The sequence below is a fragment of the Colletotrichum scovillei genome (genome assembly GCF_011075155.1).
Source record: "Colletotrichum scovillei strain TJNH1 chromosome Unknown Contig00009, whole genome shotgun sequence".
Taxonomy (NCBI): domain Eukaryota; kingdom Fungi; phylum Ascomycota; class Sordariomycetes; order Glomerellales; family Glomerellaceae; genus Colletotrichum; species Colletotrichum scovillei.
This window is the reverse complement of record NW_023336267.1, coordinates 2,080,622-2,107,939: the sequence shown is the minus strand read 5'-3', so window position 1 is coordinate 2,107,939 and position 27,318 is coordinate 2,080,622. Positions and strand designations below refer to the sequence as shown.

At 55.1% G+C, this 27,318-nt stretch overlaps 5 protein-coding genes across 5 annotated transcripts; 4 read left to right on the top strand and 1 right to left on the bottom strand.

Moving 5' to 3' along the window:
- Window positions 1-1,371: 1,371 nt before the first annotated feature.
- On the top strand, window positions 1,372-3,486 carry HER10_EVM0003701 (cyclin). Its single transcript, XM_035473366.1, has 2 exons — window positions 1,372-2,620; window positions 2,683-3,486. Exons 1-2 carry the CDS (start codon window positions 1,902-1,904, stop codon window positions 3,224-3,226), a joined length of 1,263 nt encoding a protein of 420 aa, XP_035329123.1. The 5' UTR covers window positions 1,372-1,901; the 3' UTR covers window positions 3,227-3,486.
- A 1,612-nt stretch (window positions 3,487-5,098) lies between these two features.
- HER10_EVM0011670 (histone chaperone domain CHZ) lies at window positions 5,099-6,153 on the top strand. Its single transcript, XM_035481094.1, has 2 exons — window positions 5,099-5,456; window positions 5,537-6,153. The coding sequence occupies exons 1-2, from the start codon at window positions 5,297-5,299 to the stop codon at window positions 5,713-5,715; spliced, it is 339 nt and encodes a 112-aa protein (XP_035330121.1). The 5' UTR covers window positions 5,099-5,296; the 3' UTR covers window positions 5,716-6,153.
- An 813-nt stretch (window positions 6,154-6,966) lies between these two features.
- On the top strand, window positions 6,967-9,332 carry HER10_EVM0008132 (SNARE domain-containing protein). The gene is made up of 4 exons (XM_035477664.1): window positions 6,967-7,479; window positions 7,800-8,033; window positions 8,177-8,270; window positions 8,353-9,332. The coding sequence occupies exons 1-4, from the start codon at window positions 7,469-7,471 to the stop codon at window positions 8,557-8,559; spliced, it is 546 nt and encodes a 181-aa protein (XP_035329701.1). The 5' UTR covers window positions 6,967-7,468; the 3' UTR covers window positions 8,560-9,332.
- A 45-nt stretch (window positions 9,333-9,377) lies between these two features.
- On the bottom strand, window positions 9,378-11,323 carry HER10_EVM0001424 (uncharacterized protein). The gene is made up of 2 exons (XM_035471172.1): window positions 10,920-11,323; window positions 9,378-10,838 (listed from the first exon to the last, which is right to left on the bottom strand). The coding sequence occupies exons 1-2, from the start codon at window positions 10,953-10,955 to the stop codon at window positions 9,600-9,602; spliced, it is 1,275 nt and encodes a 424-aa protein (XP_035328869.1). The 5' UTR covers window positions 10,956-11,323; the 3' UTR covers window positions 9,378-9,599.
- Window positions 11,324-17,049: 5,726 nt separating this feature from the next.
- Window positions 17,050-26,326, top strand: HER10_EVM0011935 (glutamate synthase). The gene is made up of 5 exons (XM_035483167.1): window positions 17,050-19,555; window positions 19,611-19,664; window positions 19,734-19,774; window positions 19,837-24,652; window positions 24,714-26,326. Exons 1-5 carry the CDS (start codon window positions 19,431-19,433, stop codon window positions 26,014-26,016), a joined length of 6,339 nt encoding a protein of 2,112 aa, XP_035330155.1. The 5' UTR covers window positions 17,050-19,430; the 3' UTR covers window positions 26,017-26,326.
- The last annotated feature ends 992 nt before the right edge of the window (window positions 26,327-27,318 follow it).

Here is a 27,318-nt window from a genome sequence, read left to right as displayed (position 1 = left end):
AAGACATTAGCTAGGATACACACTGCACGGTGCACTATACCGAGCAACTACAGATTATTCGACTGAAGCGCGAGACAGGGGCGATCTGACCAAGATAGCGGCTCGATCGTGAGATGAGGGGTACCAGGCGTGAGATAATAAATGACATATGACGATTGGACAACTTACAACGGAAATTTCAACCGCGAGGGGGTACAATTACACGATAAGAAGTAAACAAACCCGCAGTGTGTAGCAGCTGACCACAAGCCGTAATGGCGGACAGGTCCGCACGACGAAGCAACTTCCTACATGGTACTCAAGATGATAAAGGCCCAGAGAGGTTGTCGCGGAGCATGCTGGATCCCTTGGTGGAACACGTCGGCGCCATAACTCCATTCTCCGCGCTCCGAACGTACTGCGTACAAGTAAGCGTGTGCTTGATCCAAGGCCCACTGGTTCCTCCGTAAATGATAATCTGAACCCGCATATCCGTCGAAAAATTTGAGCCGCCTAGGCTCGACGGCGCCTCCGGCCCCAGGCTACGAACCGTAACCGGCCAGGTCCCTGCTGGCATTATTGTGGGAGGGCCGTGGCGGCCCTGAGTAGCCGTAGAAGGGTTGCAGCGCCGGGGCCAAAGCAGCGTTAGCGGCATGGCTCGGTGTCCCGAAGCAGAAGAGCGGCCCACCTCTGACATTGAATCAGCGACGGGAGGGCCTCAAGATGAGGTGGACGAGATGGCGCAATGAGCGGCTTCCAGGGCACGCAGGGCAAGCAGGGCCAGGAGAAAAGCTCTGCAAGGCCATGTGCTCTGTCAGTATGTCATGACCGCCCGGAAACACATTCAAGCCCATCCCCTGGCGTTGCGTTCTGTCTGGAGCCGAAGCTGGGGTACTCTGTCGTGTAGAACTAACTGTAAGGTACTATTTAGTGTACCTACCTTAGGTACCTTGCGAATACGCAGTTATACCGTACAATAGAAGGTACAGAATATGGGCGAGAAGTGCGATTAGACTGAAAGAAATCAGTGACAATCAGAAAAGCACGTTTTCGCCCACGTACAGATGTCAAGACTCTTCCCCACTAACCCACAGCAGACGACTGGCTCACCGGCGCAAGCGTGGTTTGCTTGGCTTGGTGCCGAGACCGCAGAAAATCAGATTCGCGCCCCTCCACGTCCCAAGTCCTTGGCACCTCATTGGCAGCCCAGGCTACCTTATCCCACTGGTTGGCGACTGGGTATCATGGTACGTAACTAAAGTACTTGTCTACTTTATCCTGGGCAGTCAGGACGGAAGGTGCGATTGCCTGGGGGCTCTTGCCTCGCACATTGGATGCCTTCATCAACCATCCACTCTTTTTTTTCCCTCTCTCGTGACCGTCTTCCTGCTCACTCGCTTCTATTGCTGATGTTGATATGAGCTGGTACGGAGTAGTGCTACCTTACTGGAACTGGTGCCGACCTGCCGTCTAGACGACTCCTGCCAGCAGCCGCCGTATCAAAGGGGGTGACTTGCCAATATCGGACAGCTGTAGCGCCAATCCACCTCAGTTCCCCCCTCCCCAGCCTGGCCATCCTCATCGCCTAATACCTTATCCCACGCGCACCACCACCATACGGCGTCGGCAAACCGAGCCCCTCCACTCCTCATCCCGGTTTTTTCGACCGTGTGTGGCCTATCTGATTTTGGGGTCTGGCAATCTGCAAATCTGAACCTACCCTATCGACCGCCGAACCGCTACCGCCAACAACTACACCTCACACTTGGTATTACCTACCTAACTTACCTGAGGAGCGCCTACCTACCTTACACTACTCTCACCTCGCTCACCTTATCCCGCCACTTCAGCTCCAACTTCTGGCAATCACGTTCGATCCGCTCGCTCTGTTGTCCTCGAAATCCCACGATGCGCCCGGGACCATGTTGACAACATCTCCCATCGTCGCCAGCTCCGCCAATGCCTCGCCCAATAGCTTCCACTATGCCCCTACGCGATCCTCCCCGCACTCATCTCCTGCCCGGCTTTCGGCCCCTTTGCCGCGGCGGCACTCTGCATCAAGGTCTTCTCCGTCCGCAGCCTCAATGACCTCACCTTCCTCCCAACCACGCCCACGACAATATGTAGCCGTCGACGCCGGCACCCAATATTCTCCCATGGAGTCTTCCACCCAAAAGGCACAAGATGCCACCGCCCCGCGCACTCCTACTACCGTCCCTGCGACGCCTGTCGAGCCCCCGCCGACGCCGCGCCCTCAACCCATAGACCCATCCGCGCCGCAACGGCAACCAGAACCCCATCAGCGATCCCAAACAGAAACACAATCACAACCGCAGCCCGTCGTGGCACCCGTCATTCGCGAGGCGTCGACTACCACCGCGTCGCCCGGAAAACGTCGAAACTCTCAAGATCCTGCCGTCGCGCAAGCGCGGGCGAGCGCATCGGCAGCGGGCGAGTCGTCGAGCAGCGCGGCTAAGCGCCCAAAGCCCACGGCTGGCCCGCCGAAAATCCTGCCTCAGCGATATGAGCTGTGCAGCACCGAGGACATGGTTGTACTCATATCCCACATGCTCTCAGAGTTGATAGAGACCAACGATGCTCTGGCTCTTCGTTCCGGAAGCCTGACTCGCTTCCACTCAAGGTGAGTAAAAGCCTTTCCCAGCTGTCGCTCCAATGTGGCAGCGCTCACTAATCCGTATTTAGAACTGCACCGAGCATCTCCGTGCTGGAATATCTGAATAGATTGGCAAAGCATGCGACGCTAACACCGCCCCTGCTGCTATCTATGGTCTACTACATTGACCGTCTCTGCGCGTTATACCCAGAATTCACTATCAATACGCTGACTGTCCATCGCTTTCTGATCACGGCTGCCACTGTGGCGGCCAAGGGTCTATCGGATCTGTTTTGGAACAATACAACATATGCACGAGTTGGAGGCGTTAGAGTCGCCGAGCTCAAGTTGCTGGAGCTTGAATTTCTATACAGGGTAGACTGGAAGATCGTCCCGAACCCAGAAGTCCTTGTGGCTTACTACCGCGGCCTCGTTGAGCGCTGCCCAGGATATGCGTTGCAAGAGGAAGACGCAGAAGCGATTGACGAAGATGAAGATTCTGACGATGTCGAAGATGATGGATCGACAGAGATTTCCGACGGAGTCGCTGACGACAGCGGAGACTCGCCGGACGAAGAGAGCCCGGCTAAATCGCCGCATGGGGATGAAGCAGGGCCATCGCAACCCTCATAACGGCCACCAAGAGAGTTTCAAGGGTAAACTTTTGTTTGTCGATTCCATTTTGTTTAAAAAGGGCGGGCATCACTGCTGCCAGAGAGGCATGGCAAAGCGGCGTTTGGAAAGGTGGGATGTTTTGATGGTTATGAGTGATAGCGGTAATGAATACCACACTGTTCTGAATGATTCTATAACCATGTGCGATTCAAATTCGATGACATGATGCCTTTGAATGTGTGAAAGAACGCCTGATTTCTTTCCCTACAGAAGCTTCCAGAGAGAGTAGGTTGGTGATTATTTGGGGGCAGATTGAGTGAGTCCGGGGTACAGGTGTTCGTTCAGCCGACTTTACCCCGGGCGGCCTTCAACCCAGCAGAGCTCCATAGAACTTCCCCCTCCAGCATCCTACCCCCATCTGACGACTGCTCGCCGCGATTGCACCTCAACATACCTTACCCGGCGCCAACCTCCCCCGGCGCACTTTTCAGAAGGGGTCCTACAAATACTCGACGGAGAAATCAATCGACAATAATGCGCGCGACAACAATCCTATCAGCGCTCTTCGCAGCGACCCTCGCCGCCGCCGAAACCCGCCTCGCAAAGGTCTACATCGAACCCGTCTCCCTCGCGACCAACCAGAAGCCGACCCTCCTCGCCGAGGTCGAGTACGACACGAAACGCCCAGATGAGGCGAGCGTGACCTCCTTTGAGGCCCCCGAGCTCGCCGACTACCCGGCCGCGACGAAGCTCGTCCGCGTCGGCGTCTACGATGCCGCCACGGCGCAGTGGACCTCGAGCGTGTCGGTCGCCTCGACGGAGAACTTTGCCAAGGGGTACCAGCCCAACATTGTGCTGAGCGTCGACGGCGCCTCGGGCGAGGTCGTGGGTGCGGGTGTCAAGGGCGTGAGGGTCGACGCGGGCGCGACGAGGGATTTTGGACCGCAGGCTGTTGTGAGGGTCGCGGGGCAGGGAAAGACGCCCGAGTTGAATAAGCCTGTCGTGCTGAGTCCCGAGGGACGCAAGGTTGTTCAGGAGGAGAAGCCGTTTTGGCAAAAGTATGTTGCCTTTGCTTCTTTCCGTTTCCTTGGGCTGTGGGCGAGCTTGCTAACGTTGACTTTGCAGGTACTGGTGGTTGATTGCGATTGTCGTCTTGATGACTGTCACCGGTGGAGGAGACGGAAAATAGACGAAGGTCACGGCGAGGAAGATATACCAATAGACTTTTTTCACGTTCATCCGCGAAGTACCTTGCTCATCTGATGGCATCGTGTCGGTGCCCATGATCCTGCTTCTCCGGTATGAGAGGAAGTGCCTAGTCGCAGCTGTCTCAACTGGCCTTGGAGATTTTCGAGGCAATGTCTATTGTTCTCAATGTTCCTGGCCCAGAAGAATGTCTCACTTTCCACATGATCGAAGAAACGTCAAAATGTATTTACAGTAAACAGCCGCATAGCAAAGATCCGATACTCGTTCGGGAGCCAGACATACTAAGATGCTTCTCTTCACAAGACTCGAGCCATGTTTTGACACTTATGAGGACTAGCTAGCTGTATGACGTTTGAAGATAAGAAGAGTCCGTTCTTGGTCCGGAATCCAATAATCTGCTATCCCAGGCTTCAGAGCCTGGCATTTTTCCATAATGAACTGGAAGCTTCAGAGGAGAGAGCTCACGGCGTAAGCACCTGGCAGGTTTGACGTGGCACGTGCGCGGCAGGCGATTCAGCTCTAGCCCAATCTGAGGCTAGCGCTCGTTGCTCAGAGACGGAGCGTGGGAGCCTGTCGCCTGCACAGCACACAAGCCTTGCGCGGAGGGCACTCCTTCCTCGCAGGCACTGCAGTCTTAAAAGCTGGGACCATGACCAGGGGGAAGGTACGATCGAACTGATAAATCCATCGATTTGCCTGCGCAAAGCTTCACCTCCACTTTCCTTTCCCACCTACCTTACCTTCCCTTCGTACAACCCACCCCCCAACCTTTCCCAATCCAACCACAACTTTTTGCGACAGCAACTTCTTGTTTTTCTTCACTCTCTCCCTTTGCGCAAAGACTCGACAGTACCACGCAACATCCACGAAACAGACACAATGGCTGCCGAGAACGAGAACGTCGCTGCTGGCCTCGCCGAGGAGACCAAGGGCAAGGGCAAGGCCGTCGCCGCTGAGGAGCCCGTTGAAAAGAGCGACGCCATGGACGAGGACGAGGACTCCAGTGATGAGGAGGAAGCCCCCGAGGCCGCTGAGGCTGGTAAGAACAAATCTCCACGGCTGCTACAAACTTACCGCGCACCTGCGATTTCCTGCGACTAACATGCCTGCGAATTGTAGTCGACGAGGAGGACGGCATGGAGGAGATTGACCTGAACAACATTGTCGAGGGTGGTCGCCGCACCCGTGGCCGTGTCATTGATTTCGCCAAGGCTGCCGAGGAGAACCCCGCCGAGGAGGATGATGACGAGGACGACGATGACTTCGCGGCCGACGAGTCCAAGATGGATGAGGACTAAGCAGCGAGTCCATTCTCCTCCTTTTTCGTTTGACCTTCGTACACCCCCCTTTGGCCTGCCTACCTTTTACATGGTGGCGGCTGCGGGCGGCGGCGATGGTTCATCACCATTCATGACGGTTATTGGGAAACGGCACGACACACACACGACAGAAAACGGAATGCAAAGAAGGGGCAGTGGATGGTTTACACAAAAGTTATAAGAGGGCTTCAATAATCATTTGCATGCCCCTTGCGTCGATAAAAAGGCTTGGTGGGTTTGGACATTGGCGGCTGAGAGCCTCGGTTGATATTGCAGCTTTTTTGTCGGCGGCGGCAGCGGCGACGTTTGTCGATTTGCTGCTGCTCTGCCCACCTGGCTCTCTATTTTATCAGGCCGTTTCAGCGCGCGGTGTCGCTACCTTGACTACGAGTGCCATGGAAATGAAAATTATGCGACAATGAGCGGTCCCAAATGCTTGTGCATGTTCAGCACCTGTATAGTGAATGATGTTATGGGCGTGGCATAGGTTCATGCGACGCTCGTACTTTTGTTTTGCAGCAAAATTCTTATTAGTCCGGGAAGAGCTCATCCACCTGCCCGCCGTGCCCGCTCGATCGTGGATCAGTGCATGAAGCAGAGCTACTCTAGTACCTGACATTGGAACAACATGCACTTCCTTTACAAGTTGCGTGCATAGCACAGGTGCAGTTACTGTAAACAGAACATTTTCAGGGACCTGTCAGTCTCTCCTCGAGTAAACAATCAGATGTGAGATGAGTTTCTCGACCGTAAGTTCTTGGCAGGTAGCTGGGTACAGATTGAAGGTGGTTACATGAGGTGAGGACCTACTTGCCTGAGCGTCTAAGAGGCTCATACCTCAGGTAAGTTAGGTAGGCAGGTACCTGCTGTAGGCCCGTCCATTTCTTCCGCTGTGAACAGCGGAGGGAAGCCTTCCCAGTCGGAGCTGGACCCAGGAAGGGACACCCGCTTTCATACTGTACCTTATAGGGTATCTCCTTGTGTCCTTGGTCGGGGCTTTTTAGGTTCTTCTCCGTTTTCGATTGGATAGCGGGACGACACGTACCCAAATGACTGATAGCGGGACGGGCTTTGGGGAAACCATGGGATTTGTCGGAGTTGCAAAGTGATTGTAGACGGGAACAGGAAATCGAGGGACGTGTCTTCCCCTCTCTTGCCGTTCATTGTAAAGAAAAGTACTTTACGCGAACTTTCACCGTGTCAGGCGCTTCTTATTTCCCCTTTCCCACACATGAGCCCCAGCAAGTTCGCCTCGCAACTTTGACTGCCAACAACCCACTGCGGACGTCAAAAGTCAAAAAGCAGGGAGTTTGAGCCGCTAAAAGGGAAAACATAGAGATCGCCCAGCCGAGATTCGACACATACCTACGAACACCCTGCCCGCATAGCATAGACCCCTGCTCTAGCACACCTTGCCAACCTAACTGGACCGACATTGAATGACAACACAGCTTCCAGGGGTTCTGAGAAGGGACAGCAGGTATCTATCTTACGGAGTACAAGGGCCAACGAAAAAAAGTTGCGTCTTGTTATCGGGATTGTTTAATTAGCATCAAAACACCTGCACCCCTTTTCGACAAAACGACAAACTACTCGAGTATTCGAGACATTTCAACGCTGCTGTCACCGACGACGCCCTGTACTGCACCCCGACCCAAATAACGATACTTTTTCCTCTGCTTCGAAGCAGCAGCTGTGCGCGCGCGACATAGGACGCGACGGTTAGGACACCATGGCTCAAAGGTTCGTACACTGGACTCGACAGAATACCCAACACACACGCAACGCATGCGGTTCGGAATGGCGGGATGGGTAGCTACGGCTTGCGACGTTCTTGTGCTCCGACGCGGTCCTCCACGATCAGAGAGGAAGGCGAAGAGTTCCATCTTGGGGGCAACGAAGTGGCGATGACGGCAGGCCGCCCCTCGATCACGAACTCTCCACAAGACAGGCGAGCCGAACCGCCAGCGAGACCGTACCGACCGCCCGTCTTGCGCAACGACACATGGCATTCACATCTGGGAAAAGTCATCAACGGTGGGCTAACTCATCACAACTCACAGATTCGGCGCTTCCTCGCTGCATCAGCGCGACTCCCGCAGCGCCCTCTTTGAAGGCTACACCGGCGGCGGCAGCGACAACGGCCGACGACCCGTCAGCGCCTCGCCATCTAGACTAGGCGGTGGATATGGATACGGGTACGCGGGCGGCAGCGCATCACCTGCGCCGCCCATGGGTGGTAGCCACCTCGGTGTTGACGCGAACCGGGGGTTCCGGCCTGCGACGCCAAATAAACGGTACGGAACCAGACACAACTACAACCCCTTTGGATGTCACGCCTGCAAGGTTCAGGGAAATTGCGTCTCGGGTAGATGACTGGAGAAGCGGACGAGAAGCTCTCTAAGCTTGAGGCAGCTTGCTAACGAATGTGACATATTAGAGGCCAGTACAGCGACGCTGTGCTGAACGAGCTCGAGAGCCAGAACGATGAACAGGTCGCGGGTATCATGGGCAAAGTCAAGATTTTGAAGAGCGTAAGTTCTGCCTCGACCGCATTTCCTATGCAAAAAAAATCCCAGACACGAAAGAAAGAAACTAAACCCATGAGGCGCGCAGATGACGGTAGCCATTGGCGACGAGATCCGCGACTCCTCAGCCCTGGCAGAGAAGATGAACGACAGCTTCGACTCGACGCGCCTGCGCATCCGCGGGACCATGAACCGCATGCTCGTCATGGCGGAGAAGACGGGCGTCGGCTGGAAGGTCTGGCTCGGTTTCTTCGCGGCCGTGTGTTTCTTGTTCATGTACGTCTGGCTATTCTAAGAGCGTGGTCTGAATCGACGACTACGACTACGACATCGACGAGACCAAGGCGAAAGGCGATACGCGCGGTTTATCAGTCATGTCAGGGAGACGAGCGTGATTATGGATTACCTCCTACAAGTATGGGACTGTTCGAGCTTGGAGGGGCGAACGGCCTCCTGCTACGTGGGCTTTACCGAGTTTTTCGACATGGGACACCGCTGCGAGCTCAAGAGACTGAGGTCAAAGGGGCTGTCCATGTCAAACGTCCTAGGCGTAAGGAACGAGGAAGCCAATCTTAACGCGAAAAGACAAGACAGCAAAACCTGGCTGGAAGAGAGGGGTTAGGGGAGAAGGGCAGGCTCCAATAGCCTTCCCGGAATGGTGCGGTGCGTTTGGTTGGGAAGCAAACCCATTATTCTTGCATGCTCGGCGTCGGAGGCGTTTTCTAAACGGTTCCATATGCCTGGAATCATCTTCATTGCATGGGAGTTGGGAGAAGAGGGTCGAGAATCTCGTGAAGGGCCCGACAACTTTCTATTTCCTTCTCAAAGCATTGAGGACATGAGGAAAGAGATGAACGATCACGAAAAGGACGTCCTGATACGAACTTAAAGAGGGACAGAATGGCAGAACGGCATGGTTCCTTTTCTGCTGTGGGGGTGGCGATGTCACTTGCATACCATTCGAGAGGGGGAGAAGGGTGAGAAGAAGGCGCGATTTCTCTTTCACTCGTCAAGTATTGGGGACACAAATTAAAAGCTTTTGTAATGGCCGTGTATACATAACACCTGTTTTATATTTCTATAAACCTTCGACACCGAGTCTCTGGTGCTCATGCCTTTTTGCATTTCTATCAAGAGTTCGAATTAAACTTCTATCGTTTGCACTAACGCCTTGGTCTGGTGTATGCATGTTGTGCTTCTATAAAGACTCGTGAACGCGAGGACATGTCCACGTCCATCGCTGCAAGTTCTCTCGAAACAATGTATGGGAACCGTGGGGGGTATCATAATTCCGTCTTCCTCTGTCCTTCCCTTCCCATTCTTTACCACCCCCCCTCAACGCCTGTGAGCCCTCATGTTGGGACTACTATCCATCATACTACTCCCGTCCGCAGAAAGCAACCCGCTGAGATCCAGACTACTCCTCGGCATATGGTGATGATGCCGCGCAGCACCAGCAGCGCTACCCCTCCCCCGATCCCCAGTAGGACTCAACGGGGCCCGCAAAGGCGCAGCCCTCGGCGCAAAACTGATATCCCCTTCCTCATCGTCATCGTCGTCGTCTTCCTCTTCTCCGCCACTACTGATAACACTACTCGTCAACCCGCTGACCTCGGCCTCGGAGTCCGTATGCTCATACACCCCGCTCAGCCCCTCGGCCTCGGGAATCTCGTCGTCCAGGTCGGCGTCCATGTCGACGCCCATACCCAAGTCGTCGTCGTCGACAAGGCCCTCGGCGGCGAACCCGTCCTCGAGCAGGTCCTCCTCGTCGAGCATCTGGCCCTGGCCCGAGGCCTCGAGCTCCTCCTCGGCGCCGTACATGTCGTCGCCGTCGACGTCGCCCCGCGCCAAGGCCTGTCTGAAGGCGTCGTCCGCCATGCGCATCCTCGCCGCGACGAGGCCGTCTCGCCTCTCGTACTCGTCCTCGTCCACGGCCGTTGCGTCGTCGTCATCTTCGTCGTCATCGTCTTCCTCCTCCTCAGTCTCCTCATCATCATCATTATCATCAAGAGAAAGAGGCCGCCCCTCACTCGACGACAAATCATCCGCCATACTATCCTCCCCGCCATCAAACCCAAAACTCTCCTCCGCAGCATCCGGAATCTCGTCATCCAGATCCCTCACCTCCTCTTCTTGCTCCCCATCCTCCCCTTCACCAAGCACCCCCAACCCCCCATCATCATCCTGCCCGCCCGCCTCCGCCTCCGCAAGCTCCAGCGCGAGCTGCTCCCGCCTCATGGCCTCGGCGTGCTCCTCCTGCTCCCGCCGCTCCTCGCGGATCTGGTGCAGCGTCTTGGGCACGCCGGGCGGCTTCAGCCACGTGCTTCCGAAATTTTGCACGTGCAGCCTGCGGCGGTCCATTGTGTGCTCGTCGGCGCGGAGGCGTGCCAGCGCGGACCGCTCGATGAGGAGTTGGCCTGCGCGGCGGGAGGAGGAGCTGTTTTGTTGTTGCTGTTGCTGCTGCTGCTGTTGCTGTTGTTGGGCGGAGCCATGGTGGTTGTTGTGTTCGTGGGCTTCGAGGAGGGCGGCTTGGGTTATTGGGTTGCGGGAAGAGGTGTACCAGATCGAGTGTGACTGTTGACAATGAGGTCAGATGGTTGCACAGGGGACGAGATGGATGCTTTTGGAGATGTCAATAGAGGTAGGAGAGCTCACGTCTCGTGGGGTGAGGTCTGGTAAAAGGCCAAACATTGTGACTCGCAAGGTGCCGTTAGGCAATGATCAAGTATTGCGAATGTTTCAATGGCTTGATGCGCGTGAAGAAATCGATGTCAGAGACAGCCGAATGGAAGCCGTTTCGTAGCTGTCGAGAGCTTTCGTCGCAAATGGCACAGGACCCCGCTGCAAGTTGCTTGTCGCGAGGTTGCAAAGAGTAAACGATTCGACAGTACGTACTCCCTGGGGGGTGTAAGGGTCTACCCCACATTGGCAGACGCGCCGCGCCTAGCGCGCTTAATCCCTGCGAAGAAGAAGTCACGATGCTTCATTGCGGGCGGCAGAATTGTGGTCGTCTGCCTCACAAATTCAACGACATGTCTTTAAGTGTGCCATGGTTCAGCACAGTCACGAATGCTTCATCGCAAAGTAATGTGTGGGTACCTGGAAGGTTGCCATTTCCATGCCCCTCCATCAGGCTAACAGTAGAGCATTTGAAAAATAAAAATATGCTCAAACCCAATTGAGAGTGTCCGCCAGTTTGACCGAATGACTCTTCCCTCCGTCGGGACTTAGACCCAGTTCCCACCGCCAGAACTGCTGTACGGCATGCCTCGCATCAATCTCAGACCGAACTCGTTGAACCTGCGCTCCTTGGTTACTAGGTTTCACCCAGACTGCGTGGGCTCAGCCCTCAGGCGCCTGCGTCTCCTCGTTTCCAAGGGGTTTACTGTTTTCGTTTGGTAAGAAAAGGCAGGGGTGTTGGATTCGTTTTCCGTTTTTTTACATTCTCTGCGCTTCTGCGTCGACTCTCGTCCGCCATTGATTCGCATAGCCACGGGGAAATGAGGGACCAGCGCATTCACCCCGCGCCGCTCTGATGTGTCTCGTCGGGAGAAGTCGGAACAGCGCTGACTTCGGAGTTGCTGGCATTGGCTGCGCAAGTGGAGGTTTCAAATGCCATATTTCCGCTTTGTGGGAATTCCTCGCGGCCATGGGCTGACTCGAGTGGACTCTCTCTTCTGCCCGTTTAATTTTTCGCTTCTGTCCTAGACCTACTACCGAGCAACTAAGCAAGACACCCCCCTGCAAGTTGGTATGGATTGGGTCTGAGGTCGTGGCCGTCTCCGATATAGGTCCCAGAACGCCAGCCAGGGGTTACATCCGCCCGGCCCTAGTTAGGGTGAACGGCCGAGCCGACTTCGGGGGGGCTTGGTTAGCGCTATGGGTAAATGGCAGATGCCATGTCGGACCCGTCACCCAGCTTCGCTTCGTGTCGTGACAAACTCCACAAGGACGTGAGGGAATGGATGCGTAGCTACCATTCCCAAAGCCAGACCAGACATTTATAATTCCTGTTGTTCAAGTTGCTGACCAGGAGCCCGCTAAACATGCTCCAAGTATGGGGCTTGATATGTCACTGACATGTGTAGCCGGACATTTGATTTGTGACTAGAATCACCGAGCTGTTCATTCGTCCCCGTGTTCTAGCCGACTGTATGGATCCAATATGAGACGACTCCCTCGAATATTGAAGCGTCATTGCTGCTCAAATGCGGAGATGGAGGGTTGCTCCAGGAGGGCATAGGTGATCGTAACCGCTTCCAGGTCGTATGTAGTTTCTGTCCATCCAGATCAAGGATGCAGACACGTGCTGGTCGACAGGCTAACCTGCGAAACCCTAAGTGAGTCCCGGAACGACCAGCTTTTCTCACAAACTTTAAACCGAGAGGGGAAAAAATACCTGTGGTATGTACTTGCGTGCGTGTGTGAACAAGCATCTTTTTGTGCACGTCGGTGACATTTGTGACGTAGCCCATGCATGCGTCGCTCCCAAGTGGTTCATCACCGAGTGCGGATGGTGTCTCTCATGTGGCTGGCATGTCTGTGCCGCTTCTCAGCAGGCTACCTTGGACGTTGGAATCCCGTCGGAGATGGCCCCCTCCTTCTCCTTTTCTCACCTCCCCTCCAGCTCTAGAGCCAAGAGACCAAGAATGTCTGTGCGTGTACACAGACAGGGTCGTGCTGAGCAAGGAACTGTGAGATCTCGAACGCCTCCGGTCGGCGGGGTCGCATTTGGCATGGATGTGCCGACTAGGGGCATACCTGGCTCGCTATAGCTCAGATGCAGATGCAGCAAGCGGCCATCTTGGTTGGCTCAAGATAAGACGGTTGAAGATGAGGCTCTAGTTGTGATTGGCCGGCTTCTCCAATTTCAAGTTGTCGATTTTTTGACAGCAACCCTTTTCGATTTGGGCAACAACTGTCGATGCTGCAATGCAGTCAGACGCCCAACTCGCCAGTCGATGATATGCCGGAGAAGAGGGTGACACGGGTGACTAGTTGCCTTTTCGAGCGCCATTCTGTACAGCAAAGAATCGTTCTTCCCATCTCACCTCTCTGCTGTTGCCCCGCTCCCTGTCTGCATGTGCTCGGTGCTGCCCGCCATTGGTTAGCCTTCCAGTAAAGCCCGTATTGCTTGCAGTTGCGACGTGCGTCGCGCCTGGAACATCGCTCTCGCGGAGCAGACCGCAGTCAAGCTGCGTCCTTCTGCTGAGCGGACCTTGTGTTGGGGGTTCATTTGTCAGTCGGTCCGTCCATCGGTATCCGTGATCAATGCCGCCGCAGGCGCTTGAGGAAAAGATACAGGTCGCAGCCCAGATGCCCCTGGTCCTTCGTCGGCCGCTGCCGTCCAGCCGGCCGTGGACACCACCAAGTTCCGTAGATCGGAGGGCTGATAGGCAAACAAGAGATATACCGACCACTCTCATTCGTGATAGGATTTCGGAAACAGCTCGGAATCTGCGCAACGTCGAGTCCTTGACGCAGCTTGGTTGATCTCAAGAATCGCCATCTTTTGGACCTGCCCCGGCTGATAGTGCAGCAATGACAGATAGTGCATGCAGGGCCGCGAGACATTGAAGCCAGCCCAGTTGACAGATGCTGGTTCTGCACGCTAGCAATGTAATAACAAGTAAGTCTTCCATCAGCATGTGCAAGCGCGCCTTTGAAATGGAACAGATGTTCAACACCATCCCCTCCCCCAACTTGCTCCCCCAATCACTTGCATCGATGCTGGAGTGGCCCATGTCCAAGAAGGGTCCGGGTCCAATTGCTTGGGGGCATCCTGCGATTTATCAGGGGCCCCAAGATCCGGGGCGACTTCGGCCAAGGGCTTCTTTGAAATCCAAGCCGCTGATTGGTGCAAGCTCAAAGCTTGCTCGTTGATGACATTAACCTTTCAACGACTCAGTTTCGAGAGAGCAAAAAACGACTGGGTACCCCCTGCTCCGCCCGCATGGAGTGTGTGGGGTGCATCTCTGCTGCTGGTTTTCGCCGAGGCGCTGGGTTTTTGTGTCAAAATTCTCTTACACACAGTATTCCGCAAGCGACGCTTGAACGGAAAGGGATTCGCCAGAGTGGCCAAGTAAACCATAGGACGTTGCTTGTCCGGGGTGTGCGGAAGAAGTTTGACCGTCTACCGTCGCGTCTGGTAGACTGCAGCACCGCGTACACGTCTCGGGTGACTATCCGAGATATCTTCCATGTGCCTCGAGTAGTGTAAATGCAGCGCTGAATGGCGTTCGGAATGCATCCGAAGCAGAGTCACAAATGCGCACAGCGTTTGATCCACAGGGCAAAGTAAGGCATGGCGGTCTGTGTTTTTCTGATGAGTATGTATTCAAGCCCAGCAGCGGGCAGAAAAAGGCATTCATCCACGGACTACACAGCAAAAGGCTCCGCTCGCCTCCGGCGTCATATACACTGACCCGATCTTCTTCAAGTTGGTCGATCTGAAATTGGGTCACCGCCATTGGCCAAGACTCTCAGGCGGAATATGGGATATGGCTCCCGAGGCGTGGCATCTCCTAGCGCTAAGTCCGGGCGGAATATCCGAACGGAATGGAATGAATGGAAGCCGTGTTTGTCGGTCGAAGGACAAGTTTATGGAGTGCCAATTTGGCCCAAACAATGTCGGCAGCATCGACCTAGCAAGACGAGGAACGCTTTTTGTCGTGATCCATTCCCCCCAGATGAGGCGGCCGGGCTGTACGTCAGGTAATCTGAAGTCTTACCTCGAGGTTTTGACCCCAATGTCGATTGACCAACGACGAAGAAAAAAGAAAAGCCAGTATTTTTGCGGATTTGGGTTGAAGCGTTGTTAGGCCGGTAGTACGGCGTGACGGAATACCTACCCAACGGTCAGGGGAGGACCCCGCAGAGCAACGTTGGCACGTCCGCCATGGTGGGAGGGACCCAGTTAGATTTCTGGAGGAGGTAGTGGTGGCGCATGGGGAAGTAGATTGGCGGCACGTATTGCCTTTGGTGGTAGCATGAGACGAAGGTTTGGGGCAATGGAGAGACTGGCGAGGAAGCGTGAGGTAGTGAGTGGGTGGATCGATTGTTAGGATGGTGGGTGAAGGGTGAGCCGACGGGGAGGAAAGTCGATCGAGGTTGACGTGGCGGAAGATCATGAACATCCTGAAGACTGAAGTGTGAGCGAGGGCCCTCCGGGGAAGCGTGGGATGCCGGGAGTTGTTGCTGTGTAGCAATCAAAAGCCGAGACATTGGCCTGAGAAGGCTGAGATTGACGGTACAAGCGGTCGTTCTATGATGAGCTGGCTGTCAATCTCTCTGAATGGCCGTGTCGATGGTGTCTTGCTTCTGGCCGATGTGCGGTGTTTTCTGGCATGTGGCTTTTAGGAGGACTCAGTAACACTGGGGAGGGGAAGGGGGACATTCCATTCCATTTCCCGGAAGCATGGTCCCCCGTCAAAAGCAGCGTTGTTAACAGCCGTGGTGGTCGATTGTCGAGCTGGGCCTGGAGTGCGGCGTGCCAGAGCCGTGGAGGGGCAGAATGGTGCGCTGGACCGGTCCACTTTCAGGCCATGCTCACCCGTGGACAGGCCACCTTGAAGGGGTTATTTCCAAGGTTCGTTGCGTGGTAACAGTCGAACAGCGGCGGGCTTCCCAGGCGATGTCGTGGGAGGCAAGGAGGCTAGCAGGGTGGTGGCATGGTGGAAATGGTAGCATCAACTTGGACGACTAGGGGGCAGTGGAGAGGAGCGGCGAGCCCACTGAAGAGAGATGGATCATGGACCGAAAAACGGAGCAGGAGAGAAGACGACGCATGCCCCATGGACCGGAGGCGGGGCGGAGAGTGGCACCCGCAAGCAACCCACGGGTCCCGTTCTGTTAGTGCGCTGTCGAAGAGTCAGAGATTTGGAGACTCTCGCCAGGCGCCGCCAATGGGAGACCATACATGTTGGATTGATCGATGCATTGATTGGACCGCGCTTCGCCCTGCTAAGGGATCCGTACTGCGTAAGTTGTTCGGACCCCACCATGCTACGGAGTATGGTTTTGTCTTACACCTTCCAGGCAGTCCGTGTCTGCTTGGTTTTCGAAGAAGCGTACCTGTCGAGAACAGAAAAAAGGCCACCCTGATGGGATGGGATGGGAGAGAAAGACCGACACGCCCGAGAGAAAGGCAGCAGCAGCAGCGCACAGACACAGCCGCGCCGTCCACGGAGCCTCTCTCACCGATACGTACCCCTCTTTTGGGCTCTTTCCTCCCATTCCATTTGCTATGACTGCTCCTGCCGCCTTTTTGCATGACTTCCCGTCTCTGCTTCTCGGTACCTAGGTACGAGGTCGTGCCTTTCCTTCCCATTCTCATCCCATCTCAGTGCCTCTTGCAGCAACTTGCTTCCTTCCCTTAGCTCTTGCATTTGGGGTCGGTACGTACCCCCATTTCATCCCACTTTGCATGCTGCAAACCCCCACTGCTCTTTTTCGGCCCATTCCCCTCTCAGTAAACGTAGAAACACGACAGGAAAACCGAAGAGAAGGGGGGGAAAGAGAGAGGCAGAGCGCATATGCAACACCAGCACTTGAGCCTACTGCACCTCGCAAATTACCAGGGGAGGGGCCGTATGATTTTCTCCAGTAGACGGGTATTCTTTAGCCTGCCTGTCTGCTTGTACCTTGAGCAGTGGATCAACATTCTGCACAAGAGAGCCACTGGTTGGCTGAACCTTTCTCTGGTCGGCTTGCCACAAGGTGGAAAAAAAGTAACAAGGCAAGTGAGAACCTGAGCCAGCCCATCGGTCGTTTCTGGCAGGAAAGCGCCAGTATCCCCGAAAAGGGCCTTCTTGCCGTGTTATTGTCGTTCCGCGCCTCGTCCGCTCTTCGCTCTCGTGCTCCCCGAACCCATTGCCCCGTTTTCCTACTATGTGCCAATTCCATGTCTCCATACAGGATCGTCTTATTCATCCAAATTGCATTGGCTTCCTCTGGTCTTGCGTTCTCTTGTCGTTCGGGTGGCCGCCGGCGATCGCCTTCTTCCCATCCATCTTGTTAGCCTCTTCTCGATACCCCCCTCCAACCACCCCTCCCCCAGCTTGGGCCCAGCGCCGACTCAGGACGTTTACTCCTCCTCCTCCTTCTTCACCCACTCCTCTCTCTCCCGTCTTCGCCCACACACTTGGACCAATACACCAAACCTTTCATAAAAGGCTGCCAGTCTCCCACCTCCCACCTTTTCTGTTTTCCTCTTTCTTCCGCCCTCCCACTCTTCACGCGCGGTGCTACGACGGTAGAAAGAAACCCTCTCGATCCCACTGCGCAAACATCTCGACCACATTTGGTCCATTACAATACCCAAAGCCTGTCGGTAAGTTTTATACACGTGCGCTCACATAGGGACCGCCGTCTCAAGACCCGAGACACGGTCATGCCATTCCCACTACCTTTCACCTGCCTTATACACAATGCCACCAACCGGCCAATTCAGCCCAACAGCAAGGCACACAGGAGAGACGAGAATCGAAGCAGAGAGCTTGAGTATGTGAGAGAAATCGGAGCCGAACAGACAAGAGACACGAGCATCACAAGCGAGACACGGAGAAAGCAGCACTTGAGGAGACCAATTCATACGAAAACGACTCTGCGAGTATAAGCCATACTTTTGACGAGAGAGCGGCATTGGCAATACCAATGGCTTTGAAAAGAGCAACAGCAGCGGCAGCGGCGATGGCATCTGACGGCGCATCAATTCCCAACGAATTTGGCATCTCCGTCCTCCGTCTCAACTCTCTTTCTCTGGGACAGCCGCACATTTTCTCCTGCACAGCGCTACACATGCACCCTTTTTCCCTTGGGCATGCGACTATGTACGACTTCAGACGACCCCACACACCCGTAGGCCCAGACGAGCGACCCCTGGTCGTAATCCCTGTGGATGTGATGTAAGGTCACCGCGGGAATGGAGCTTGCAATCGCCTATCAATCCCCAAGCCAAAACAACACACCAAAAAAAAAAAAAAAAAAAAATCTTGGAGGGGTTGTCGGCCGGTGGCGGCCTAGTATGGGCGGGACTGGCGTGTGCGACCATGTGCTTGTTCCCCCATTTCTACGACAGATTGGGGCCGGCTACTGGCGTCACCATTCTTAGCCGCATGCTTTGGCAACAGCTTACCTCTCATTGGCTCCGACCACGGCCCACGCCGGCACCGCATTCTGCAATGCTGCGCTACTGGCAATGGCACTGGCAAACGGCACCCTGACACTGGCACCGCAATCATCGTCAGCTGTGCTGTGGTCGGCAAGAAAGAGAGACAGCACCAAACAGCTTCTGGCATCTGGCAGTGCTTGCATTTGCTTGACCCTCCATTGTCTGAGCTGCTTTGGGGTTGGATAGGCACGGCTGAAGTCTTGCTTGCCAGCTGCTTGCTTGCTCTCGTCCTAGCCTGTCCCTCCATGTTCGGCTTCGGTTGCTTGGTTTGAGCGTTGCTCGCCTCATCTTGCCTCGCTCCCACTGCTACCGATAATGCCCCTACTAGAGCCATGTTCTGCCGCCATTGCTTGTGGCATGTGCTGCTGCTTGCTGCCTTTTGCGCATTGTTGCTCGGAATGCTTGTCCGCCCCTCTTGGCTTTACGTCGTTGCGAACAGGGGTCGGGAGTCAATACCACCGCCAGGCTCTCTCACTCTTGCTCCCAGTTTACCTGATGCTCCCTCACTTCCGGACGACGTAGCAATCCGGTTCGAGAGTAGAGTTTGGCCTGCTCTGGAAATTTCCCCTCTGGTCCTCCGTGCGTCCCTCGCCAGCTCCGAGCTTAATTGAAGGATATCGCACCCCGCATCCAGTTCCCTCCAACGATTTCTCTTCGCCACTCTTCTCTCACTCTCAGAACTCACCGTCAACCATTCGCCTTATCTCTCTCTCTCTGTCTCTGCGTGGCTCAAGACCCCTCGTGTGCCCTGTGCAACCCTGTGTCTGGTCATTGGGCGTTTACTCCCCCTCAATTCACCACCATCGAACCAAAGTCATACTTGACCAACACATCTTCGTCCCTCAGCGTCACTAACTGAACCCGTTTTGGGGTGTGATAGATTCGTACCAGAGCCATTGCTCCTACCGATCGACTGCTGCCGACTGGAATAGTCCCTCCCCCGTCGACCTATACCACCCCCTTCCACTGCAATCAGGCTCGAATCCTCGCCTAGCATGGGCCTGCACGAGGACTTCGACGACCGACAAATCCATATTGAATCTGAAAAAGAGCAATACACTCCCTATGAGTACCAGACGGACAACAATGGCTCCTGGGCGGGTGCTCTGCCGGTGAAGCAGTATGTTTCCTCGCCTTCTCACTTCCAACATGTCCATACTGACAATCGAACGCAGAGGATTGTACGATCCGAGCTTGGAGAAAGACGCATGCGGTGTCGGCTTTGCTTGGTATGTCTAGAAGACCAGACAGAGACTTGTTCTCAATTCTACATAGGCAACCACTGACACCTCTCGCAGCCACATCAAGGGCAAGCCTAGCCACAAGATTGTCAGCGATGGTGAGTTGAACAATTTCCTTGGCTCAATGTTTGCCCAGCAGCCAAGCTGACCAGTCTCACAGCGCGCAACCTGCTTTGCAACATGACCCACAGAGGTGCTGTGGGATCTGATGCACGAGACGGTGATGGCGCTGGCGTCATGACTTCGATCCCTCACAGATTCTTTGTCAAGAACTTTGAAAAGGAGGAAGGCATTAAGTTGCCGCCTCTGGGACAATATGCCACGGGAAACCTGTTCTTTAAGCCAGACGAGGAGACTTTGCAAGAGTCCAAGAGGCAGTTGGAAGACATTGCCGAATCGTTAGGCCTGCGTGTCTTGGGATGGCGAAGGCCTCCCGTTGACTCGACTCTACTTGGTCCTGCTGCCAAGTCCCGTGAACCCATCATTATGCAACCTTTCGTCGTGTTGACCTCCGCCTACGGCCCGACCAATGCCCCCGAAAACACCGACCCCGAGCAATTTGATGACAGACTCTTCGAAAGACAGCTGTATGTCCTCAGAAAGCGCGCCACCCACACCATTGGTCTCCAGAACTGGTTCTACCTCTGTTCCCTTTCCAACAAGAACATTGTCTACAAGGGACAGCTGTCTCCCGTCCAGGTGTACCAGTACTACTATGACCTCGTCAACGCCGACTACGAGGCTCACTTCGCCCTCGTCCACTCCCGTTTCTCGACCAACACCTTCCCCTCCTGGGACCGTGCTCAGCCTCTGAGATGGGCTGCCCACAACGGTGAGATCAACACTCTCCGCGGTAACAAGAACTGGATGAAGGCCCGAGAGGGTGTCATGCAGTCCGACATCTTCAAGGAGGAGCTTGAGGGCCTCTACCCCATCGTTGAGGACGGTGGTTCCGACTCTGCCGCCTTCGACAACGTCCTGGAGCTGCTCACTATCAACGGTGTTCTCTCTCTCCCCGAGGCTGTCATGCTCATGGTCCCCGAGGCCTGGCAAGGCAACACTCACATGGACCCCAAGAAGGCCGCATTCTACGAGTGGGCTGCTTGCCAGATGGAGCCCTGGGATGGTCCCGCTCTCTTCACCTTTGCCGATGGACGCTACTGCGGTGCCAACCTCGACCGTAACGGTCTGCGTCCTTGCCGCTTTTACGTTATGGACGACGACCGCATCATTTGCGCTTCCGAGGTCGGCACTATTCCCGTCGAGCCCGAGAAGGTTATCCAGAAGGGTCGTCTCCAGCCCGGTCGCATGCTGCTCGTCGACACCCTCGCCGGCCGCATCATCGACGACAAGGAGTTGAAGGAGGCTGTCTCCAGCCGTCAGGACTTCCGCGCCTGGATCGACCAGGAGCTCATCACTCTGCCCAAGGTTCTCGAGACTGTTGGCAAGTCCATCGATGTCGCCGCCAAGCCCGACGCCTCCCGTCTGCAGGAGGATCCTCTTCTTCTGTCCTTCGGCTACACTCACGAGCAGGTGAGCTTGCTCCTGGCTCCTATGGCCTCTGACGAGAAGGAAGCCCTCGGATCCATGGGTAACGATGCTCCCTTGGCATGCTTGTCCCAAGCACCCCGTCTCTTGTACGAGTACTTCCGTCAGCTCTTCGCTCAGGTTACCAACCCCCCCATCGATCCTATTCGTGAGTCGATCGTCATGTCTCTGGAGTGCTACGTCGGTCCTCAGGGCAACCTGTTGGAGATGGACAGCTCTCAGTGCGGTCGTCTCTTGCTTCCCAGCCCCATCCTCTCGATCCCTGAGTTCAACTCTATCAAGAACATGTCCACCATCCACCCCGAGTGGACTGTCAAGGTCATTGATTTGACCTTCCCCAAGAGCGAGGGCACCGCGGGCTACTTGCGCCACCTCGACTACATCTGCAACGAGACTACCGCTGCCATTGAGAACAAGGACCGCATCATTGTTCTGTCCGACCGTAACACCTCCAAGGATCGCGTTCCCGTCACTGCCCTCCTTGCCTCCGGTATGGTTCACCACCACCTGGTCAGCAACAAGTGGCGTTCTCTGGCTGCCATCGTCGTTGAGACTGCTGAGGCTCGCGAGGTTCACCACATGTGTGTTCTCCTCGGATACGGTGCCGATGCTATCAACCCTTACCTCTCCATGGAGTGCATCCTCAAGCTCAACCGCGAGAAGCTTATTAAGAAGAAGCTCTCCGATGATGCTCTGATCCACAACTACAAGCACTCTTGCGATGGTGGTATTCTCAAGGTCATGTCCAAGATGGGTATCTCTACTCTTGCTTCCTACAAGGGTGCCCAGATTTTCGAGGCTCTCGGTCTCGACGAGAGCGTCATCGAGCGCTGCTTCAAGGGTACTGCTTCTCGTATCCAGGGTGCTACGTTCGAGGCTATCGCCGAGGATGCTTTCCGTTTCCACGAGCGTGGTTTCCCCTCCCGTGCTACTGTCGGTATCAGCGGTCTGCCCGAGTCTGGCGAGTACCACTGGCGTGATGGTGGTGAGGCTCACATGAACGACCCCACTTGCATTGCCAACATCCAGGATGCCGTTCGCACCAAGAACGACAAGTCCTACGAGGCGTACTCCCGCTCCCAGTACGAGCAGATCAAGGCCTGCACTCTCCGCGGTATGCTCGACTTCAAGTTCGAGGACTGCACCCCCGTCCCCATCGAGCAGGTCGAGCCCTGGACCGAGATTGTGCGCCGTTTCTGTACTGGTGCCATGTCTTATGGTTCCATCTCCATGGAGTCTCACTCCACTCTGGCCGTTGCCATGAACAGACTTGGTGGCAAGTCCAACACTGGTGAGGGTGGTGAGGATCCTGAGCGTTCTCAGCGTCTGCCCAACGGCGACACTATGCGATCTGCCATCAAGCAGGTTGCATCTGGCCGTTTCGGTGTCACCTCTGCTTACCTCGCAGACTCTGACGAGCTTCAGATCAAGATGGCCCAGGGCGCAAAGCCCGGTGAAGGTGGTGAGCTTCCTGGTCACAAGGTGTCCAAGTCCATTGCTCGCACTCGTCACTCCACCCCTGGCGTCGGTCTCATCTCGCCTCCTCCTCACCACGACATTTACTCCATTGAGGATTTGAAGCAGTTGATTTACGACCTCAAGTGCTCCAGCCCCCGCTCTCGCGTCTCCGTCAAGCTGGTGTCCGAGGTTGGTGTCGGTATCGTCGCCTCCGGTGTCGCCAAGGCCAAGGCTGACCACATCCTGATCTCTGGTCACGATGGTGGTACCGGTGCCTCCCGCTGGACTGGTATCAAGTATGCTGGTCTTCCCTGGGAGCTTGGTCTTGCCGAGACCCACCAGACTTTGGTCCTGAACGACCTCCGTGGCCGTGTGGTTGTCCAGACTGACGGTCAACTCCGCACTGGTCGTGATGTCGCCATGGCCTGTTTGCTCGGTGCTGAGGAATGGGGCTTCGCTACCACTCCTCTTATCGCCATGGGCTGCGTCTTCATGCGCAAGTGCCACTTGAACTCTTGCCCTGTTGGTATCGCTACCCAGGACCCTGAGCTCCGTAAGAAGTTCACCGGTACTCCCGAGCACGTCATCAACTTCTTTTACTACGTTGCCAACGAGCTCCGTGCCATCATGGCCAAGCTTGGTTTCCGCACTATCAACGAGATGGTTGGTCACGTCGAGGTTCTCAAGGTCAACGACGAGTTGCGCACCAACAAGACCGCCAACATCGACCTCTCTCTCCTCCTGACTCCTGCTCACAAGCTCCGCCCCGGTGTTGCTACTTTCAATGTCCGCAAGCAGGACCACAAGCTTTACGTCCGCTTGGACAACAAGCTCATCTCTGAGGCCGAGTTGACCCTGGACAAGGGACTCCCCTCTAGAATCGAGTGTGACATTGTCAACACTGATCGTGCGATGGGTACCTCGCTGTCTTACCACATCTCCAAGCGCTACGGTGAAGATGGTCTGCCTTTGGACACGGTCCACGTCAACATCAAGGGTTCCGCGGGTCAGTCCTTCGGTGCCTTCCTGGCCCCTGGTGTTACTCTCGAGCTCGAGGGTGACGCCAACGACTACGTTGGCAAGGGTCTGTCCGGCGGTCGCCTGATTGTCTACCCTCCCCGTTCCGCGGTCTTCAAGGCCGAGGAGAACATCATCGTTGGTAACGTCTGCTTGTACGGTGCTACCAAGGGTACTTGCTTCTTCCGCGGCGTTGCGGCTGAGAGATTCGCTGTCCGCAACTCCGGTGCTACCGCTGTTGTTGAGGGTGTCGGTGACCACGGTTGCGAGTACATGACTGGTGGCCGAGTCGTCATTCTCGGCAGCACTGGCCGCAACTTCGCTGCCGGTATGTCTGGTGGTATCGCCTACGTCCTCGACATCCACAAGGACTTCCTCTCTAAGCTCAACACTGAGATGGTTGAGGCCGAGGCTGTCGAGGAGCCCACTGAGATCGCCTACCTTCGCGGTCTCATTGAGGACCACCACCACTACACTGGCTCCGAGCTTGCTGCCCGCATCTTGGTTGACTTCAACCGTGCTCTTCCCCGCTTCGTCAAGGTCATGCCTGTCGACTACAAGCGCGTCCTCAAGGAGGAGGCCGCCAAGGCTGCTGAGGCCAAGCGCGCCGAGTACAACCTGCCCATCGTCTCCGGTGTCCACAACAAGAAGGAGGAGAAGGCTGCCAAGCTCCAGGATATCGAGGAGACCATTGGTGACAATGCTGCCGAGAAGAAGCGTGCCCTTGTCCTCGACAAGACCAAGGGTTTCATGAAGTACCAGCGCCGTGCTGAGAAGTACAGGAGCGCGAAGACCCGTACCAAGGATTGGGCCGAGCTTTCCTCCCGTCTTGATGAGGACGAGCTCAAGTACCAGTCTGCTCGTTGTATGGACTGCGGTGTTCCCTTCTGCCAGTCTGAGACGGGTTGCCCCATCTCCAACATCATTCCCAAGTGGAACGAATTGGTGTTCCAGTAAGTATCCATCTGTTAGATTGAACGTGTGTGTTGTATCAAAAGCTAACAGTCACTCCAGGAACCAATGGCGTGATGCTCTCAACCGTCTGCTCATGACCAACAACTTCCCCGAGTTCACTGGCCGTGTCTGCCCTGCTCCTTGCGAGGGTGCCTGCGTTTTGGGCATCAACGAGGACCCCGTTGGTATCAAGTCCATCGAGTGTGCCATCATCGACCGTGGTTTCGAACAGGGCTGGATGATCCCCACTCCCCCTGAGGTCCGCACCGGCAAGAAGGTTGCCATCATCGGCTCCGGCCCTGCTGGTCTGGCTGCTGCTGATCAGCTTAACCGCGCTGGTCACACCGTCACTGTCTACGAGCGTGCTGACCGCCCTGGTGGTCTTCTCATGTACGGTATCCCCAACATGAAGCTCGACAAGCGCATTGTCAAGCGCCGTACCGACTTCATGGCTGCTGAGGGTATCAACTTCAAATGCGGTGTTGCCGTCGGCGAGGACATCCAGCTCATGGACCTCAGAGCTGAGAACGACGCTGTCGTCATCGCCACTGGTGCCACCGTTGCCCGTGATCTTCCCATCAAGGGTCGCGAGCTCGAGGGTATCCACTACGCTATGGAGTTCTTGCACAAGAACACCAAGTCCCTGCTCGACTCTGAGCTCGAGGATGGTTCCTACATTTCCGCCAAGGGCAAGGACGTCGTTGTCATTGGTGGTGGTGACACCGGTAACGACTGTATCGGTACTTCCGTCCGTCACGGCGCCAAGTCCGTCATCAACTTTGAGCTGCTTCCCCAGCCTCCCCCGGAGCGTGCCCGCGACAACCCATGGCCCCAGTGGCCCCGCATCTACCGTGTTGACTACGGCCACACCGAGGTCAAGCAGCACATGGGCAAGGACCCCCGTGAGTTCTGCATTATGTCCGAGGAGTTCGTCGACGATGGCTCCGGAAAGGTCAAGGGCATCAACACCATCCGCGTCGAGTGGACTCGCTCCGCGACTGGTGGCTGGGATATGAAGAAGATTGAGGGCTCCCAGCAGTTCTTCCCTGCCGACCTCGTCCTCCTGTCCATGGGTTTCCTCGGCCCCGAAGCCCGCATCCTCGGTGACGACATCGAGAAGGATGCCCGCAAGAATGTCAAGACCCCGCCTGGCAAGTACAGCACCAACATCCCCGGCGTCTTTGCTGCCGGTGACTGCCGCCGTGGCCAGTCCCTCATCGTCTGGGGTATCAACGAGGGCAGACAGGCCGCCCGCGAGATCGATCTCTTCCTCGAGCAGTGCACCAGCCTGCCCGTAACTGGCGGTATCGTCAAGCGCACCGCCGGCGAGATCTTTACTCAGATCAAGCCCGTTCAGGCCTAAACACTCTTCCATCGTTCACAGAAGGAGCTAAGTGTTATGAAAAGATAAAAAGAAATGATGCTTTTACAGTGACCGCGAGGTCAACGAGGGGCATCGGGTCGAAAACAAAAGGCGTGTGGGAGGGGAGACATTGGAATTCCTGGAAATACCCTACACTACAAAAAGGTGTCTTGTTTGATACCCTCAAAACCCCGTGCTTTATGAGCGACAAATATTGTGTTGGCTTGTCGGTTTTTTTCTGTTTTGCCCTTTGTTATATTGCTGTCCTTTGGTCGAGTCATTTGGTCAACGGATGAGTGGCTTGTGGTTTGGTGTTTATACCATTTTGCTTTATGTAAATATGTGAAACAATAGTAAATTTGTTCATAAAAACTTCTGGTCCGAGGTCTCTTGAAGTGATAATGATGATATGGCACTTGTCTGGCATACACGATGACCGGTGATCCCATCTGTCTGTAGTTGCTAGACACGATTTAGGTTTGTTGGGACTTTGATCTTTGGGGATGACCGGTACACATATATGCATGTAGTATCAGGTAGACATCCGCGCGGTGCTTTGTCCGTGGTATGACATATAGGCTCAGGTCTTCCCAAACAGGCGCGCGCGAAGAAGTCTAAGAGCCTGGCCAGCTTACACGCACAAGCAAATTTGGTCGTGAGGGATAGTTACTAAAGAAAGCAGCCTCAAGTTTGCAGGCTTTAAGACGAGAGTTGATCTGACATCTTTGTCTCTGTGTTTATGTGTTCTACTGAAACCATGTTTGCTGTTGCGATTCGAAGCGCCCGAGACATCTCTCGTGCTAATCGAGTGTTTGTATATGATATCCGCGGCCCTTTGCCTCAGAGTACTATATATAGGTATGCTATTACCTCAATTACTTGTCAACCCAGCAGCAATTTGCTCTTCCTGGTTCCACCAGGTAGCAATATCTCACATGGCCAGGCATTAGTAGAGCAGTACGAAAGAATCGACATTCAGTTTGCTATTTGCTCCTCGCCAACTCTGGGCGGTGTCCGTCACGTATTCTAGATGGTCATATCAATAGTTCTGGAACACGACGAGAGGGAGTGAGGTATATATAGCCTTGTAGGTACATGGTGACGGTGTGTCCAGCGAAATCGGCGGGCGGAGAGAAGGTGTGAGCAAGACAAAGCTACACCGGATCGAGCGTCTGGAGAAATGACTTCTAGTGGCCCTTCAGCCTACCATGGCTGGCCTGGAAGTTCAAGAAGATTCAAAGACGACGTGTATTGTAGAGTAGCGCATGTCGGCTTCCACATGCCATCTCTCAAAATGCCTGT

Excerpts from the sequence above, each read along its gene's own strand:
- HER10_EVM0003701 (XM_035473366.1), top strand. The coding sequence starts at position 1,902 with ATGTTGACAACATCTCCCATCGTCGCCAGCTCCGCCAATGCCTCGCCC. Across the intron at positions 2,621-2,682 it reads CTGACTCGCTTCCACTCAAG|AACTGCACCGAGCATCTCCG; the intron begins GTGAGTAAAAGC and ends ATCCGTATTTAG.
- HER10_EVM0011670 (XM_035481094.1), top strand. The coding sequence starts at position 5,297 with ATGGCTGCCGAGAACGAGAACGTCGCTGCTGGCCTCGCCGAGGAGACC. Across the intron at positions 5,457-5,536 it reads CCCCGAGGCCGCTGAGGCTG|TCGACGAGGAGGACGGCATG; the intron begins GTAAGAACAAAT and ends TGCGAATTGTAG.
- HER10_EVM0008132 (XM_035477664.1), top strand. Across the intron at positions 8,034-8,176 it reads CCTGCGACGCCAAATAAACG|AGGCCAGTACAGCGACGCTG; the intron begins GTACGGAACCAG and ends GTGACATATTAG. Across the intron at positions 8,271-8,352 it reads AAGTCAAGATTTTGAAGAGC|ATGACGGTAGCCATTGGCGA; the intron begins GTAAGTTCTGCC and ends TGAGGCGCGCAG.
- HER10_EVM0001424 (XM_035471172.1), bottom strand. The coding sequence starts at position 10,955 with ATGTTTGGCCTTTTACCAGACCTCACCCCACGAGAC. Across the intron at positions 10,839-10,919 it reads CAGACCTCACCCCACGAGAC|TCACACTCGATCTGGTACAC; the intron begins GTGAGCTCTCCT and ends CATTGTCAACAG.
- HER10_EVM0011935 (XM_035483167.1), top strand. The coding sequence starts at position 19,431 with ATGGGCCTGCACGAGGACTTCGACGACCGACAAATCCATATTGAATCT. Across the intron at positions 19,775-19,836 it reads CCACAAGATTGTCAGCGATG|CGCGCAACCTGCTTTGCAAC; the intron begins GTGAGTTGAACA and ends CCAGTCTCACAG. Across the intron at positions 24,653-24,713 it reads TGGAACGAATTGGTGTTCCA|GAACCAATGGCGTGATGCTC; the intron begins GTAAGTATCCAT and ends CAGTCACTCCAG.